Source organism: Pan troglodytes, chromosome 16, assembly GCF_028858775.2.
Source record: "Pan troglodytes isolate AG18354 chromosome 16, NHGRI_mPanTro3-v2.0_pri, whole genome shotgun sequence".
In the NCBI taxonomy this organism is placed as follows: domain Eukaryota; kingdom Metazoa; phylum Chordata; class Mammalia; order Primates; family Hominidae; genus Pan; species Pan troglodytes.
The window spans coordinates 24,503,867-24,518,603 of NC_072414.2; the positions used below are offsets into that span (position 1 = coordinate 24,503,867).

The window sequence follows — 14,737 nt, forward strand, 5'->3', positions numbered from 1 at the left end:
TTTTAAAGCAAAAGCCGGCCCCTCTTCTCTTCCAGAGTGGGAGGCCTCTCCGCTCTCTTAGAGTGGGTGGGGAGAGCGGTTGCCACGGGCAGCTTTCCTTGTGAGCCACAGGGCCCTTTGGACACGTTGCTGTCTGGCCACGCCCCCTTTCCCTTTCATCTTTCTCATTGACCAATGGGCTTGGAGCATTAAGGCCACGCCCCTATTCCGCATTTTACTGGGGCCCTGGTTACGCCTCCTCTGGCTCAGTCACACAGCTGCCTGGTAGGTGACTGGAGGCCTTGATCGGTTCTTATTGGGATTGTGCTGCTGTGGCCCCAACCCTTCCTCCCTCCCCACCCTGCGATGGCAGAAGAAACTCAACACAACAAATTGGCTGCAGCCAAGAAAAAGGTAAAAACGCACTAGGTCATAGCCCCTCAACCCAGCCACAGATCCCCTCTGATGACAAGACCCCTGCCAGAGTCTATACGACTCCTGAGGCACACTGGACTGGTCCCCCCAACCCCGGTGCCTTGGGCTACCCCCACCAAAGTTTTGTCAGTCAGCCCCACCCCTTCAGAAAGCAGCCCAGTCCTTGCCCTCGCCAATCACCCCAGGGTGACTTTGGGTGGGTGACTCCTGGGGCTTCCCGCTCCGTTACTGGGCCCTCATCTCCTGCCACCCCAAGCTTGATCTCCCTGGGCTCTTTGGGCCCTCATCTCCAAGGAGCCAGGCCCCACCCTCGCCAGTCATCCCTGCGTGACTTTGGGCTGGTGACTCCTGGGACTCCCTGCTGCAGACTGTGCCCTCCCCTCCTGCTGCCTCAAGGTTGACCTCCCTGGGTTCTTTGTGCTGGCGTCTCCAAGGAGCTGGGTCCGAACCCTGTGCTTCCCTCCCCAATCGTGGAGCGGCGACTTGGACATGGTGCTGACATGGGTCCCTCCCCCCGACCAGGAGGAGTAGAATGTTGTGATGTCACAGCCCACCTAGTAACTGCCGTTACTGCAAGACTGGCCTTTGATCTTACGACCCAGTCCCCTAAGCGTTCTCACCCCATTTCTGGTTCCTCTGGTCACAGCACAAATTTCCAGCTGGAAGGGGAATGGAGACTATGGGACCTAGGAGCAAGAGGTTCCAGGCTGCCTCACTCCCTTACAGATGTTGACGGTGGGAAAAGCCTACACTTCCCCCATGAACTCAAAACTTTGACAGTATCTCTGGGTGGCAATGAGAGAATGGGTTTGATTTGGTTTTCTCCCAGGCTTCTACTTTCCAGAGAGATTTTAACATTTTTTTCTGAGTTCTTCACCTCATATTCTAATTCTCCATGGTTCTGGGACCAGACTCTCCTTCAGTCACTGGTCTCTGAAGTGAGATTTGCTCATCTTCTGTGGAATAGATCTTGGGAAACTGAACTTGACACCTTGAATCTTCCTCATATTATCTCAACCTTGGGTACTTTGAGTGCCACAGGATAAATGTGGGACATCTTTCTGAAGCATCAGTTTCCCTTGATTCTCTTGAGATCAAGAGAAAAAACATGAATGTACTTAGGGATGACAGTCACATAGGTTTCTAAGAGTATACAGACCTCTCTCTGAAATGAGGCTTGGGTTGTCCTCTTTCTGATAAATTCTGATTTCACAGAAAGGCTGCCTTCTGCCATGAGGACACATTGATATAAAAGTTTGAGAGGTACTGGTGCACTTCTTCACACTAACAGACGTGTGAGGATGTGTGACTCTAAACCACATGGCATACAGTTCCTGCCTACTTAATGTTTACTTTTCTACCTCTGCCTCTGGTTTTGGTCCCTGGCAGCTGCTGATTCTTGGCAAAACCTCAGAGCTTGGAGTCAGAAGACTGAGTTTCAAAGTTCCAGTATTGCCTTTTTCTTTTTTTTTTTCTAGCCATGATATCAATCCTTCTCAGTCACTAAATGAGTGTGACAACACCTTGTACAGTTGTTGGTGTCATTAAATCAGATGATGTGTCAGTGTATTTTGTAAAAACTGTAAAGGAGGATGTGGCTGTAGGGGCTGACGGTTCTCATGAATATTACTGCTCTTCTTTCCAACAGTTAAAAGAATATTGGCAGAAAAACAGCCCTAGAGTTCCAGCAGGAGCGAACAGGAACAGGAAAACAAATGGCAGTATCTCTGAGACAGCCACTTCTGGTGGTTGCCAGTCACCTGGGGATGTGAGTCTTGGCTGACCAGGCTTCTGGGGACAGGGGGCCCAAGGGGCAATAGAGGGTAATTCTTAAGATTGTGGATGGACTGCTGGGTACTGGTTAAGAATTCTGGCTTTAGCCGGGTGTGGTGGCCCACGCCTGTAATCCTAGCACTTTGGGAGGCCAAGACAGGCAGATCATGAGGTCAGGAGATCGAGACCATACTGGTTAACACGGTGAAACCCTGTCTCTACTAAAAATACAAAAACATTAGCCACGCGTGGTGGCGTGTGCCTGTAGTCCCAGCTACTCAGAAGGCTGAGGCAAGAGAATGGTGTGAACCTGGGAGGTGGAGCTTGCAGTGGCCAAGATTATGCCACCGCACTCCAGCCTGGTGACAGAGCAAGACTCTGTCTCAAAAAAAAAAAAGGAATTCTGGGTTTGAATCCTGCCTCTCCATCTGCTCTGCTAGGGATATGATTTAGGGCAAGTTGCTTGACCTCATTGGGCCTCTGTTTTCACATCTGTATAATAGAGGTGGTATTGTTTCACTTCCATTTGTGAAGTTTAAATGAGATTTGTTATTGTTTTTATGTTAATCCCTAGTACATGGCCTGCTGTAAACACTCAGGACACCCAGGATATGGTTTGATTTTCCTCATCCCCAGTCTCAAGGGGAAACCAGGACAATGAGAACAGCCACTTGCCATCAGGAGTCACTGAAGGGGCCCCAGGATGGGATGGTGGGGAGATAAGAACCATGAGAGAAGTTAGCACAAAGGAGTTATGGGACAAAAGGTCCAAGATAGGCAGAAAAGAAAATGTTGCCAGTTGATAGGGAAGAAAGGAAGTCAGAGGGCTCAGACACTGTGGGGGACAGAACATCTCCATGTGCACTCTCATCTCTTGTAGTCAGCAACAGGTTTCCACAGGGAAGGCCCTACATCATCTGCTACCCTGAAAGATCTGGAGGTAAGAGGCTCTGGGCAGAGGTGCAGTGACCCTTCGGGTCAACCCTCCAACCTCCTCCTCCAGGTGGGACTGGGTGCCCCTCTGCCAGCTGAGACAGCCCACACACCCCAGCCCTAACGATCATTCTCTCTACCTCTCCCCCGACTCCTGCTCCACCTCCTCCTCTCTGCATGCACCTCAGAGCCCGTGCCAAGAACGAGCAGTAGTCCTGGATTCAACGTCCGTAAAAATCAGTCGACTGAAGAACACCATCAAATCTTTGGTAAGAGTCCGGTGGGGTCCCCTGATTCCACGCTGCGAATCCTGGGCTCCAGTTTCCCCTTGGGGCCCTGAAGAAAGGGGCTGGGGGGTCCCTGGTGCCAAGGACAAATAGGGAGCTTGGGTGCCCAGGCCTCACCTGGAGGGACCCGAGAGCATGCAGCATGGCTCTTCTTTTGCTGCCCTCTTTGCCGACTCTCTCCTCTCCAGACACCCCTGCTCGAGTCCTTGCTACACACACCCTGGGGTTGTTGCCTCCTGGGGAAGTGCTAGCCTGACTGGTTGTCAAGGGCCCCGTATTTCTGCCATGACTCAGTCCCTAATTTGCTCTTTGATTCTGGACAAGCCACCTCTCCTTTTTGGGCTCGTGTTTCCAGAGGAGGTAGTGAGTATCAAAGGTCTCTGTTAGCTCTCGAGTCTGAGATTTAAAGGCCCCCTGGAACGGAAACCTCAGGGCTAAGGGCTCCTGTCTGTCCTTTTCCATCCTATATCTGCTGTGAAGAACCGTACCTGGTCCATACATGCTCAGTAAATGTTTATTGAATGAACCCACTTTTCTAAATCACAAGCTGCCAGAAGGAGGGGCCTTTCTCAAACTCCATCTCTAGAGGTTTATGTTGCTGTCCTCTCAAGAGATTCCAGATTCAGGCTTTGAGTTCTGTGGCTGTGGGCAAAAGCCAACAAAGACCCAAATCCTCTGTCCTTGGGAGCTTGAGGAGAGTTTACCAGTTCGTATTCCCATTATGTCTGAGAACTTTGCCTTTAAAATCCATTCCTGGCCCCTGCCTGCCGCTTCCTGGTCTGGGGAATAGAGTTGAGGGGGCCACCCTCCATCACCTTATTTGACTCTCCCCACAGAAACAACAGAAGAAACAAGTGGAACATCAGCTGGAAGAAGTAACGTGATTTCGTTTCCTCGCGACATGACTGCTGGGTTTGGGGGGCACTCAGACATAGAGGCCCCAGTCTCGTCTCACCCACTCCCAGCCTGGGGAAGAAGGCTCACCCCTCAGATTCCACCCCATCCCCACAGGGCCCCTGATAACCTGGTCCCATGGGTGGGCCTGTCCTGGGGCATTGGTGGCATTCTGGGGGCATGTCTCTTGCTGTGCCATCTCTGCCTCCCCCTGGTAAGAGCTCTGTCTTCCTCTTCCTACAGGAAAAGAAAGCAAACAACGAGAGACAGAAAGCCGAAAGGGAGCTAGAGGTGAGTGGAGGGTGTGCAGTTTCCTCCTGTCCTCCGGAGAATGTTTCTTTCCTTCTCTTTCAGCACTTGCTTGGCTTTTCTCCCAAAGGTTCAAATCCAGACATTGATCATACAGAAAGAGGAACTAAATACGGACCTGTGCCACATGGAACGTTCTCTCAGATACTTTGAAGGTGGGAATCTGGGCACCCTGTCATCCTTCAACCTGGCACTTTGACAGGTCTTCAGGGGGAGTCCCTTGGGCCCCATCTCAACTCTCTCATTACAGAAGAGTCCAAGGACCTGGCTGTCCACCTGCAATATTCATTGCAGTGTAAAGGAGAGTTAGAGAGGGCTCTCTCTGCTGTCATCGCCACAGAGAAGAAGAAGGCAAACCAGGTGAGTCCAGCCACCTGCCTCATCCCCTGGGAGCCTGGTTTTGCAGATGGAGGAGTGAGCCTAAAGGTCCCTTCTGCAGGATGGCGTGTCCTGCCCAGAAGGCAGCATGGCCATTTCTTGCTACTTTTTTGTATGGTTTTTAGTGGCAGCCTGGGGCCGAGTCAGCTGCTGTGGGTGAGTTGGGGGGCACTGTGCGGAGTGAGCACTGGACGCAGAGCTTGGAGGCCAAGTGCTTGCCCCGCCCTTACCTGGCTGTGGTCTTGGGCAAGTCCTAGGTGGGGTATTGGGTACTTGTACTGTGAAGGTACAGAAGAGTACCTTTAGTATGTTACCATTTCTGTAGAAAGAGGAAACGCGTGCATGTGTGTGGGTGTGTGTGTGTGTACATACTATGATAATATACATAAAACATGTCTGCAAGGGTTCATAAAAAATTCAGGAGAGAGCAACAAGATGGCTAGGAGATACTTCCCTTCTGTACCTTCTGAGTTTTGGACTATGTGAATGTATCATCCTTTCAAAAAGTGAACAAAAGATTAATTTTCCCCTTCCTATCTGTGCCGCCATCCCCAGCAAGAAAAATGGGCTTAGAGAATTGGATAGACCTGGGTGTTTATATCCCAGCTCTGCCTAAGTGAACTTAGGCAAGCACTTAACCTCAAATACTCCATGTTTTTTCATCTCCACAATAGAGGGAATCATAGTAACTGTCTCCTATGGTGGTTGCAAGGATTAAATGGGATTGTTAGCACGGTACCTGGTGAAGCATTCCACAAAGGTTCAAACAGTGGTAATAATAACAATAATAACATAGCAATATTATCTGATCTCTCTGGGCCTCTGTTAGCCAGCTATAAACTCAATCTCATTCCCTGTCCATTCCAACTTTACTGTGTTCTTTTAAAAACCAGACCACGGGCTGGGAAATGCCTTGATCTTTACTGACCGAGTTGTATATTGGGCCTAGCCCTAGCCCTGTTAAGGGGCACTGTGTGGAAATGCTCAGGCTCTCCAGATTGAAACTTCTCACTCTTCACCATCCAGTTGTCCAGCCGCAGCAAAGCACGTACGGAGTGGTGGTTAGAGCAGTCCTTACGGGACCAGAGACTGCTGAAAGCGCAGCTGACACTGGTGAGGTTTTCCGAGGGAGGGATGTGGAAGGACGATGACCCCAGGTGGCCAGGAGCAGGTGAGGACCAGTGACAGCCCTTCCTAACTTCTGTGCCCATTCTTGCAGTTGAAGAAGTCATTTGAAAAAGTCCAATTACAAAAAGATGAGTATGCTGCAAGTATAAAAGGAGAGAGGGCCCTGTGGCAGCAGAGGATGAGAAAAATGTCGCAGGAGGTGAGATCTGACCCTTCAGCCCCCCCACATTAGATAGGTCACTGGATCTTTCTGGGCATCTGTAAAATGGGAATAGTAGAGCCAGAGGTGGTCATGGGTCTGGGCTTTGTGGAGGTAGGGGCAGAGAGGGAGAGGGCAGCCTGTCCAGCCACCAGCCCCTCTCTCCAGGGCCCTTTCCCCCTGTGCTTTGGGCAGGTTTACACACTGAAGACAGAGAAGGAGCATTATACGCATCGGGTAGAGGAGCTGGAGAGGAGCTTGTCCAAACTCAAAAACCAGATGGGTAAGATGGGGCTGGCATGACCTGGGAGCAGGACTGGCATCAGAGGGCTGTGAGGGTAGCTTAGAATGCCCCCAGGGAGGTGAGTGGATGGAAGGGCTTTGAGGCAGAGGGAAAGAGATCTGTGCCAGGAGACGGCGAGTCTTGTCATCTCAATGAGTCTCAGTGTCTCAGTGTCCCCATCAGCAAAGAGGGCCCGTTGTCAGCCACCCGCAGTGCTCTTTCTCTGAAAGTGGTTTGGAAGACTGGCTACCATCTGGGTGCGAGGAATCATTAGCAGTGAGGCCAAGTTTGAGGAGCCTGAGAGGAGCTGTGCGCCAAGAGGAGGGTTTTTCTTTTTCGAGAATCCAGAGGCCCTTATTATCTGCTTCCTTTCTCAGCTGAACCCTTGCCCCCGGAGCCCCCAGCAGTGCCCTCTGAGGTGGAGCTGCAGCACCTCAGGAAGGAACTAGAGAGAGTGGCAGGAGAGCTCCAGGCCCAGGTCAAAAACAATCAGCACATAAGTCTCCTGAACCGGCGACAAGAAGAGAGGATTCGGGAGCAGGAAGACAGGCTTCGGAAGCAGGAGGAGAGGCTTCAGGAGCAGCACGAGAAGCTTCAGCAGCTGGCCAAGCCACAGAGCGTCTTCGAGGAGCCGGTGCGTTGCCCCAACTGGGGAGCCTGCCCTCCTCCCTAGCCCTCCGGGCCTTTGTTTCCCCACCTCTAAAATGGGGCAGTGTAGCCCTCACGTGAAAGGTTACTTCTAAAGGCACCTGTGAGCCAGGTGGCTGTGGGAGAGAGGGGGTGATTTTTCTAACCTGCCTCCAGCCTTCCCAGTGCCATGGGAGGCAGACACCAAGTTCTGGGGTCTCCAGCTGCAGTGGGTGGCTGCTGATTGCTTCTCTCTGTCCAGAACAATGAGAACAAGAGCGCACTGCAGTTGGAGCAGCAAGTAAAGGAGCTACAGGAGAAGCTTGGTGAGGTGAAGGAGACGGAAACCTCCACCCCATCCAAGAAGGGCTGGGAGGCGGGCAGCAGCCTCTTGGGAGGGGAGGTGCCAGGCCAGAGGCAGCTTCCAGCCTGGGGTCTGGTGACCACAGCACCCCCCAGGGCAGTCCTGTGACTGTTTCTTGCTTCCTGCCTCTGACTTTTAAAGGTGGGTATCCCTGGGCTCCTCTCAGGTCTGGACATCATCATCCCAGCTAGAGGCATGGAGCCCCCAATCACAGGGGAAGAGACAGTGCTATAACAGGCTCCTTATAGCAGGTGCAGTGGCTCATGCCTATAATCCCAGCACTTTGGGAGGCTGAGGCAGGAGAATCACTTGAGGTGGGGAGTTTGAGATCAGCCTGGCCAATGTGGTAAAACCTCATCTCTGCTAAAATTAAAAAAAAAAAAAAAAATTAGCAGGGCATTGTGGCGAATGCCTGTAATTCCACCTACTCGGGAGGCTGAGGCACGAGAATTGTTTCAACCCAGGAGGTGGAGGTTGCAGTGAGCTGAGATTGCACCACTGCACTCCAGCCTGGGCCACAGAGTGACACTCTTGTCTGAAAACAAAACAAAAAGACTCCTTAGATTAAAACTGGATTCCAGCCTCGGTTCCACTGGTCACCATTCAAGTACTTTGCATCTCTAAGTCTCTGTTTCTTTAACTTCAAAGGGAAGTTGGCATTTTCCTTACAGAGGTGCTGAGGATTAAATGAGAAGAGGGTATGAGATTTGAGGCTGGGGAAGGAGGCATGGGGTTCTAGGAAAGGGAGGCAGTCACTTAGGCCTGGAGTAAGGGGACAGGGGCCTGGGTAGCTGACAGAGCCCCACAGTGCCCTCGCTACCCTATGAATGGGCCCAGAATCTGGAAACCAGCCACCACGTGCCCTCACACCCAGGGTCTTCCTGCAGGTGGAGCTGAAGAGCCAAGAGGCTCAGAGTCTGCAGCAGCAGCCAGACCATTACCTGGGTCACCTGCAGCAGTCCGTGGCCACCTATCAGCAGCAGGTGGCCGCCTATCAGCAGCTGACCTGTGAGAAGGAGGCGCTGTACAGGCAGTGACTGCAACAGACCCAGCTAATGAACCAGCTGCAGCAGCAGGAAGCTTGGGGCAAAGCAGTGGCTGAGATGGCCTGCCGAAAGTTGCAGGAGACCCAGGGGAGGGAGCTGCGGAGGATGGGGCTGTGAGGGGGACGACCTGGCAAACTCCATCCCTTCTCACTCTTTCCTGGCCCCTTAGGAGCGCCTGGAAGCAGCCAGCCAGCAGAACCAGCAGCTAACAGCCCAGCCTAGCCTCATGGCTCTCCCTGGGGAAGGTACGGGAGACCGCTCAGAGGAAGAGGAGAGAGCCCCAGGAGGAAGGGGGGACTGCTAGCAGCATAGGATTGAGGAGTTGGAAGAGACCTTTAGAACAGCTGGTGATTATGCCGACCGGGTGCCTGCACTAAGTTCGGCATCAGTGTGGTGACCTCCTGTGAGCGGGGGGTCACCAAGTTGCCTAAGGATGGCTGAACTGGCCAAGGTCAGAAAGGGAGCAGGTCAGAACTCCCACATCGACCAGTAGTGGGAGTGTGCCTGGGCGGAATAGCAAGATCTTGATTCTTAAAAGTAAAAATAAAGAACAACAGCTCATTGCTCTCTGGGGAGGGGCTGGCTCAGGATTACACAGTGAGGGTGGAGGTAGAGGTGGGCCCACAGTACCTCCCTTGTTGGGTTGTCTGAAGACCCCTCTGGCCACCCCCCACAGGACACGGAGGAGAACATCTGGCCAGTGAGGGGGAGGAGGCACCTCAGCCCATGCCGAGTGTCCCAGAGGACCTGGAGAACAGGGAGGCCATGGTGAGCCTGACTCCCCCTGCACCCATTTTGCCACCTTTCTCTGTGGTCCCTCCAAGACCCCTTTATGCTCCTCGTTTCCCTGCCTTCTGATTTCTCTGGACCCTCACCCCTTCCGAGAGCCAGTGGTCAGACACCATTTCACCTGTGGCCAACAGGTGCACTCTCTGAGGCCCCAAGGGAAGGGGCTGCGCTTCACCTCTCTGCCCCATTTCTTCTGTGTATGCCCCTAGAAGAATGGTCACATGTTGCCCTCAGGTGGCATTTCTCAAGTCCGCTGGAGCTAGTGCCCAGGAGAAGCAGGCACAGTTACAAGAGCAGGTGAAAGAGCAGAGGGTGTGCTGCCAGCGCCTGGCTCACCCGGTGGCCTCGGCCCAGAAGGAGCCAGAGGCAGCCAGAGGCCCTGGAGCCCCAGGGCCTGGGGGCGAGTCTGTGAGTGGGGAGACCCACTGGGCCCTGCAGGAAGTCATGGAGAAGCTGGCCCATGCCAGGACTCACCTCCACCTTCTCCATGACTTGAAAATGCCACCTGAGGGCAGGTCGCTGCCGAGATGTGACTGCAATATTTTGGCTCCAGAGCAGCTTTATGGACCACCTGGAGGAGAAGGCAGACCTGAGTGAGCTGGTCAAGAAAAAAGAACTTCACTTCATCCACCACTGGCGAGAGAGATGCCATCAGTGAGTGGGAGGCCAGTGCACGGCAGGGGGAGCTGCAGGGCCGTCGGAGGGGCCCCAGCGTCTGAGCCCTGTCCTCCCGCAGGAAAATCCATCACGTTTTATCAGAACCAGGGGGCCGTGCCAAAGATGCGGCACTGGGAGGAGGACACCATCAGGCTGGAGCTCAGGGAGGAGATGAAGGTAGGGTGGGCAACATCTCTGTGGGGGTGGGGGTGGGGGTGAGGGTGGGCGCAGGCAGCGGCATGGCAGCTGAGCACCCCTCCCTCCAGGTGAAGCTGCTGGAGCTGCAGCAGATGGTATTGCGGCTTACAGCAACTACAACAATGGGCACAGAAAATTCCTGGCCGCTGCCCAGAACCCTGCTGATGAGCCCGGTCCAGGAGCCCCAGCTCCCCAGGAGCTTGGGGCTGCAGACAAGCATGGTGGTGAGTAGAGCCCTCAGGTGGGGTGGGCAGGCAGGAAGAGGGGGCTCCCACTGTGCTCAGATCCCCGCCTCCCTCTCTCCAAAGATCTTTGTGAGGAGAGGCCAGGGAGGATCCTCTCCTTGACAAGCCTACTGCACAGCCCATCGTGCAGGACCACCAGGAGCACCCAGGCTTGGGCAGCAACTGCTGTGTGCCATTCTTTCGCTGGGCTTGGCTGCCAAGAAGAAGGAGATAAACATCACCATCATCAAAGAGCTGCTCAAGAAATTTTTAAATAAGAAACCAAGTTATGGGGTTAATCTCCTACACAATTCATTTACTTCCTTTGAATGTTAGAGTCACTCATGATTATTTGTGTTTCTAATTTATAGTTTAAGTTTATTTGTAAGAAGTTAAAAGAGAGTGGGTCTCTGTGGCTCTCACTGATGTTCACTCTGGCATCCTTTAGCATTTTTCTTTTTTAATTTCATAATTGTAGGTCATTAGCATGCATATCGAGTTCGCCCTTACGTGGTGGGAGTTCAAACACACGAAGACCCACTCTTTGCCCAAAACTGTTCTCGCTGGTTTGGAATAGGCTGCCATGCTTTTTTAATGTTATTGCAGCATGTATATTCACTACAGAATGCAGACAAAATTTGCCTATGTTCTGCTGTTGTTTGATCTAATCTTAATCACAGTGAGCTCTTCGTTAGCTCAATATGTAGTTTGCCCCCAAGTGTGCACTGTTTATTACTTTGTAATATGCCACTATGAGTACTGACATTTAGAGTTGTTTAAAGGCCAAGAACTGGAAACAGCCTTTCCTCCATTTTTTGTGTATTGGCGATGGGAGTGAAACCTTTTGGGGGAGCTTTTTAAATCTCACAGAAGAGGAAAGTGGCCTCCTCTGGCAGGTATGTCCAGGATAGAGTGTGTTTCATCTGTTCCGGTGCCAGGAATTAGCGGTGTATTATGATGGTGCCCTTAGGATTTGTATGTGCTCTGGGCTCATGAAGATACTGCATCATGAGCTGCAGCAGTTGCACTCTTTTTCGATGACCTAAAAAGGGCTTATTTCTGAGGAATGAAAGGTTCCCATCGTTGACTGTGGATGTGGAAAACCTTTCCTAGCTTAGAGCATTTGTATCTACAATACATTTTAAAGTCAAGAGTTCATGTTACCTGTTTTAATCACATGACTACATGCCCGAGTACACAAAAGGGCACTGGTTGGCATTCTTCTTAATGTATTTAGTGAAGATCATAAGAAATCCTTTACGAGTTCAAATGTCCCTGGAACAGGCATACAGGCTCTAGTCAAGAATGAATTAGAGTGAAGGAAAGCTGTGTGCCACCTGGCATTCCTCTCTGTTCATGGAGATTCTTTGAGGCTTGAAGATTGATTTTACCATCTAGACCTCTTTGGCTAATACATATTCTTCAACCACCTTGGTTACTCTGACATAGGAATTTACTTCTTTTCCTTTGAATGGAAAACACTTTAAAAAATAATAGAAACATGATTATAAACTAATATATGTGAGATACTTAGTTGAAACAAAAAGGAGTTTTAGTAGATGGTATTATACTATCTTTGAAAATCAAGGAGAAGTTTATGAAACTTAAAATGTGTACAAACTGCAGTGCAATCTATTGTTCGTGAATGTCAATGTATTATCAGGAAACGTGTCTATACAATCACAGAGTTATATTTTCTCACAAACTTCTTTACAAAGTGAAATATGTTTTTGTACCTCTGGGTTTCTGTTAGGGACATATTTTGTGCAATATTTATGTGATTGTGCCTATGCATGATGAATGAATGCACTTTAGTTATATATTGCCTAAATCGTAACTTGATGATGCTTGGGAAAGACTCAACAGTTAAAACTTCATGAAGTTCTAATGTCTGTGTTCCAAAACACATCACATTGTTAGGATGCAGGGAGATAGGTATGTGTGCTCCCTGCGGTGGGGATTTCTAGTTACTAGATCATCTCCATTTTTAGCATTTGGCATCCTCATGATACTTCTGTAAATATGACATTAACAGGAGAGCAACAATACGATTTTACCGATGGAATAACAGATTTGCTGGCATTCACTGAAAGAGTGCAAATATTCGGTCCTTGTGACTTCAACTGACTCTTCCAAATTTTATGAATGTATCAGTGTATTAGATAAACCCAGTTTCAGAATGATAAAGAAAAAATGTTAGACCAAATAATGCGGCTAATTAACAGTGGTCCGATTTCTAGCCCGTGGGTTTAAAATGCACTTAAAGTCCTGTTCTCGCCTTTTATTTTCTGAACTTGCCGCTTTTGCATTCTTTGAGTTCAGTTTAAAGACAGTTACTTTAAGAGCATTTTAAACCCTCGGGCTAGAAATCGGACCACTGTTAATCAGCCACATTATTTGGTCTAACGTTTTTTCTTTTATCATTCTGAAACTGGGTTTATCTAATACATTGATAAATTATTTCAAAGGTACTTTTATCGTTGAAATCACTTCACTTTTACCGTGATAAATATCAGTGACTAGGAATGACCTTCGGATAGCATTTAGCATCTGTAACCAATCTTACAATAATGTGTTCATGAGGTGCCTATGGATTAAATCACACACTGGCATATTTAAGCTGAAGGTCAGTCTGGAAAATGAATTTACTATATTGACTGAAATACCACTCTTTGTGTAGGCATTTGTCATATATTTAAGAAAAAGCTAAAAAGAATGGAAATTGTACGACAATAACTTAAGTCTTTCTCCAAAGTGCATGCAGTCTTTTGTGATACCTCATTCAGCTGAGCATTTGTGCTCTTCCTCATTCAGTATAAGGCAGCTTTCAGTTTGCTTAGAAGGCAACATTGGAATGTTAGAGTTCATCAGAAACATAGAATTTTAAACTGTGAGTTCCACTGAATACATTTTAATTTCTGTAGGAAGAATCAAAACACCTATTTAAAGATGGCAATATATAATAATCATTTTAAAAGTATTTGATTCAACCTGATAATTTTCCAGAAATGAAAAAAAAAAATCAGCTCTAAAACCAAAGCTGATTTTAGAAAATTTGAAAATGTAAATCAGCCCTATCCATAATATAGTTTCTCTAAAACTTTATCTTAAAGAGTCATTTTAAAATAATATAACTATTAAAAAATGTAACTGCTATCAATGTTCTGAAATAATTTAAAACATTTTAAAATATGAATACTGTAGTATAAAAGAAAGAAATGGTGGGAACGAAAAGCAGAGAAAGAAATGCCAATTCCAGTCCAAAGTTTTATTTGCCAAGTTTTCTTAGAATGAATTTTACCAGTTTATGAATTATTGTAAACAGAATGTGTCATGGAAATACTGAAAGATTTTTCCCTAGAGTGGCCTTATTGACTGCTGGTGTGATGCCACTGTAATGTAATAAATTATTAAGTTGTTTCAATGTGTTGTTTTTGCCTTAAAATTTTATTTTGCGTTTCTTGAAAACTATAGTATTAAAGGTATTGATACTGTGCAAATGCTGGGCATGCTTGGCATGAGATAATGTGTTTCACGTTTACAAAGTTGTAATATAACTATGCAAGTGTTTCTTAAAAGAACACAAGATTTAAAAGGTTATGGGATTAAAAAAAGTTATGGGGTGAAAAAGTTATGGGATAAAAAATGTAAAAACGTTGTGGCAAAAAAACTTGTGGGAAAAAAGTAGAAAACAGTATTATGAAAAGTTACAAAAAAAGTTATGAAAAAGAAGTTACGGGATTTTTTTAAAAAAAGTCATGGAATAAAAATAAAATGAGAATCATAAGAGAATCATTGAGAATCATAAAAATGCAGATTCTGATTCAGTAGGTCTAGGGTGGGGCCTGAGTTACTTTTTTTTTTTTAGAGGGAGTCTTGCTCTGTCACCCAGGCTGGAGTGCAGTGGCGCGATCTCCGCTCACTGCAAGCTCCGCCTCCCGGGTTCACGCCATTCTCCTGCCTCAGCCTCCCGAGTAGCTGGGACTACAGGCGCCCACCACCACGCCCCGCTAATTTTTTTGTATTTTTTAGTAGAGACGGGGTTTCACTGTGTTAGCCAGGATGGTCTCAATCTCCTGACTTCGTGAGCCGCCTGCCTTGGCCTCCCAAAGTGCTGGCATTACAGGCATGAGCCACTGCGCCGGGCCCCAACTCCATTATAATCTTATGGGAGCAGTGGATATAGATGATCCTGACCCTGCCCAGGCGTAGGCTAACGTGTGAGTTTGTATCT

At 48.8% G+C, this 14,737-nt stretch overlaps 1 protein-coding gene and 1 non-coding gene across 2 annotated transcripts; both read left to right on the top strand.

The window, feature by feature from the left end:
• The first annotated feature begins 286 nt into the window (after positions 1-286).
• LOC750186 (golgin subfamily A member 8N) lies at positions 287-13,927 on the top strand. The gene is given in 20 exon segments (XM_024349102.3): positions 287-393; positions 2,063-2,182; positions 3,068-3,127; positions 3,309-3,389; positions 4,244-4,282; positions 4,545-4,592; positions 4,681-4,765; positions 4,861-4,970; positions 6,015-6,101; positions 6,208-6,315; positions 6,511-6,598; positions 6,976-7,232; positions 7,488-7,556; positions 8,805-8,880; positions 9,312-9,403; positions 9,978-10,078; positions 10,161-10,258; positions 10,348-10,503; positions 10,588-10,596; positions 10,599-13,927. Coding segments are annotated over 20 exon segments (1,872 nt in total). The 5' UTR covers positions 287-345; the 3' UTR covers positions 10,739-13,927.
• MIR1233-3 (microRNA mir-1233-3) lies at positions 10,080-10,160 on the top strand. The gene has a single exon (NR_035586.2). It is a non-coding gene; the product is annotated as a microRNA mir-1233-3 (primary transcript).
• Positions 13,928-14,737: the final 810 nt, after the last annotated feature.